The sequence below is a fragment of the Mobula birostris genome, chromosome 28, assembly GCF_030028105.1.
Source record: "Mobula birostris isolate sMobBir1 chromosome 28, sMobBir1.hap1, whole genome shotgun sequence".
In the NCBI taxonomy this organism is placed as follows: Eukaryota; Metazoa; Chordata; class Chondrichthyes; order Myliobatiformes; family Myliobatidae; genus Mobula; species Mobula birostris.
In genome coordinates, this window is record NC_092397.1 from 30,291,411 (window position 1) to 30,294,614 (window position 3,204).

At 51.8% G+C, this 3,204-nt stretch overlaps 1 protein-coding gene and 1 pseudogene across 1 annotated transcript; both read right to left on the reverse strand.

Annotated features, from left to right (window-relative positions):
* Positions 1–650: 650 nt before the first annotated feature.
* On the reverse strand, positions 651–1,227 carry LOC140189202 (histone H3-like; annotated as a pseudogene).
* A 429-nt stretch (positions 1,228–1,656) lies between these two features.
* On the reverse strand, positions 1,657–2,068 carry LOC140189342 (histone H4). Its single transcript, XM_072246088.1, has one exon. The coding sequence runs from the start codon at positions 2,066–2,068 to the stop codon at positions 1,757–1,759; it is 312 nt and encodes a 103-aa protein (XP_072102189.1). The 3' UTR covers positions 1,657–1,756.
* Positions 2,069–3,204: the final 1,136 nt, after the last annotated feature.

Below are 3,204 nucleotides of genomic sequence, written 5' to 3' on the forward strand. Positions count from 1 at the left end.
CGCGCCTCACACCCCAAAGCCCGATTCTGCTGAGTTGATTGGGAACTGCTGAAACCCATGTGAGAAGGGAGGGGGCGTCTTGAGAGAGGGATCTGTCTCTGGGGATGGACTGCAGGGGGAAGATATATGATAAACTACCCGGTGACATTGCCGACTGACCTTCATTCAGTTACCAGCCACAAAACTACGTAAGTTTATTCACACGAAACACCAACATCAAATATGTACAAGAGAGGGAAAGCAAATTAAAAAAAAAATAACCACTATTGCCTGGGATCACCACTCCAGGAAATCCCCCTCTGTTCCCAGCGCGACCACATGCTCCCACTGCAAGGACAGCCGGACATGTCCAAAGCAAACAAAACGGTAACAGCCGCAGCAGCTGTACATGGCATGTTAGTGGGAGAAATGAAGGGCCAGGTGAGACCCTGACGGGGAGGGAGCGCGTTCATCTCCTGTCCCTCGCTGAATCAACCAGGCGGCAGAGAACAGCTGATGATCGCGGTCAATCAGTACAAAACCGAACAACCCCATCAGGAGGGCAGATCGCCACTACAATAATACAATGATCAGCAAGCGACAGCCCTTTCCTTTGCTGTGGTAGTGGCTCTTAAAAGAGCCTTTTCTTGTGCTGGGTGTGGAGGCCGGGTTTAGGCGCGCTCCCCGCGAATGCGGCGGGCCAACTGGATGTCCTTGGGCATGATGGTGACTCGCTTGGCGTGGATGGCGCACAGGTTAGTGTCCTCAAACAGCCCGACCAGGTAAGCCTCGCTAGCCTCCTGCAGGGCCATGACGGCCGAGCTCTGGAAGCGCAGATCGGTTTTGAAGTCCTGAGCGATCTCCCGCACCAGGCGCTGGAAGGGAAGTTTGCGGATGAGCAGCTCGGTGGATTTCTGGTAGCGCCGGATCTCCCGCAGAGCCACGGTGCCGGGCCGGTAGCGATGAGGCTTCTTCACTCCGCCGGTGGCTGGAGCGCTCTTCCGCGCCGCTTTGGTTGCTAACTGTTTACGAGGAGCTTTCCCTCCGGTCGATTTACGCGCTGTCTGCTTGGTGCGGGCCATTCTCCTTCAGAACCGAGAACACAGGCTGAAATACAGGAACAAGATAGACGAAACGGGTTCAGGGACGTGACTATATAATATTTGAGAAGGACTGTCCCATCGCCTCTGATTGGCTCGTCTTCAGGTGTCTATTAAAGGATCTAGTTTCTGCGATTGGTTGACTCATTTCATGCAGGCTGATGGCGAATAACAATTAAGGGCCAAATGAGAAGCTCTTAACTGGCGGTCGGAGGTCATCCAATCAGAATGCAATGTGATTAGCGCGGGATACAGTTCAAATCGCCCGCCAATTTCAGAGCAGCCAGCAACTGCCTGATTATTTTTATTTGCAATTAATTCTATCACGGATTATACAATTTCACTTTTATTTAATATCTAAACCCCTCAGTTAAGATTTAAATGCATAATTATGGAATCGTTTCTCTAAACGAGTGAACTTATTTCTGTCCGAGACGGATAAAAGGATTAAGATCGACCTTAATGAATTCAGAGATTTTATTGTAATCACGGACTGGAAAGGCAGGTTCGCAGGTTGGTTTCAAGAGGAACCGATTAATCTGTTGCAAATGTAACTCAGGTGAATGTATCGATAAAAAATAATCAAAATTTTGTGTGTGGATACGGCTCCGTCCGTGAGGCGGTGGGTGGCTCTTAAAAGAGCCTTTGTTTCGTGCTCGGGAGGAAGTGGGAGTTTTTCAGCCGCCGAAGCCATAGAGAGTGCGGCCCTGGCGTTTCAGAGCGTACACCACATCCATGGCAGTCACCGTCTTGCGCTTGGCGTGTTCAGTGTAGGTGACCGCATCCCGGATCACATTCTCCAGGAAAACCTTCAGCACCCCGCGGGTCTCCTCGTAGATCAGACCCGAGATCCGCTTGACGCCGCCACGGCGAGCCAGACGGCGGATGGCCGGTTTGGTGATGCCCTGGATGTTATCACGGAGCACTTTACGGTGCCGCTTGGCTCCACCTTTGCCCAGTCCTTTGCCTCCTTTCCCTCTGCCAGACATGATGGTGCTTCACTCAGGTCGCTGCTCACTGACAAACTGCCTGCTGCTGTCTCCTTTTATACACAGCGCCCCGACCTGCCCGAGAAACGCGCAGAGAAACAGAGGCGGGGAGGGGAGGAGACAGAGTCAGAGTGACGGACAGAGCCGAGAGCGGCCTCTCATCGTCCAGCTCCGCCTTCACTTTACCACAACCGCCAATTTCCAACGATTCATCCGACACTCAGCGCTCCAGCGAAAAACAAAACTCCCTCACACACCACGTACGTACTGAACGGTTTCTGGGTTTTTGCTGATTCTCCTGCTTTAAATTATAGGAAGTGCTTTTCCATTCTACAAATCCCCGAGGACCTCGGTCTGTCCCTCCCGGCTCCATGCCCAGTGCGAGCGCCCTCACACACAGCAGTTGGTGGGCGAGGGTGCAGTCACTTCCAGTGATGAGAGGATTGATTCATTAGAACATTTGTTCCTCTGAGTCCCCAGGGAAATGAAAGACCGGTCACATACAGGAACAGGATACATAACCAGATATATAGACCGCGCTTCTGGCGCCTTCGAAAGCCCAGGTAAAGGTGTGGCTGAGGAGCTGGTGTGAGGTGGGTGGGGGCTTCAGGTACAAGGATCATTGGACTCTCGAAATGAAGGGGAGACGGGTCCAAGGTGGAGGGGAGACAATATGTTTACGGGGAGATTCCCTCCAGCTGCACGGAAGGGTTTAAACGAGCAGGAACATACAATAGACAATAGGTGCAGGAGTAGGCCATTCGACCCGTCGAGCCAGCACCGCCATTCACTGTGATCATGGCTGATCATCCACCGTCAGTATCCAGTTCCTGCCTTACCCCCATAACCTTTGATTCCGCTATTGTTAAGAACTCTATCCATCTCTTTCTTGAAAGCATCCAGACACTTGGCCTCCACCGCCTTCTGGGGCAGGCATTCCATATATCCACCACTCAACTCCGGTCTAAATGGCCTACCCCTTATTCTTAAACTGTGGCCTCTGGTTCTGGACTCACCCATCAGCAGGAACATGCTTCCTGCCTCCAGCGTGTCCAATCCCTTAATAATCTTATATGTTTCAATAAGATCCCCTTTCAGCGTTCTAAATTCCAGAGTATACAAGCCCAGTCGCTCCA

Excerpts from the sequence above, each read along its gene's own strand:
- LOC140189342 (XM_072246088.1), bottom strand. The coding sequence starts at position 2,068 with ATGTCTGGCAGAGGGAAAGGAGGCAAAGGACTGGGCAAAGGTGGAGCC.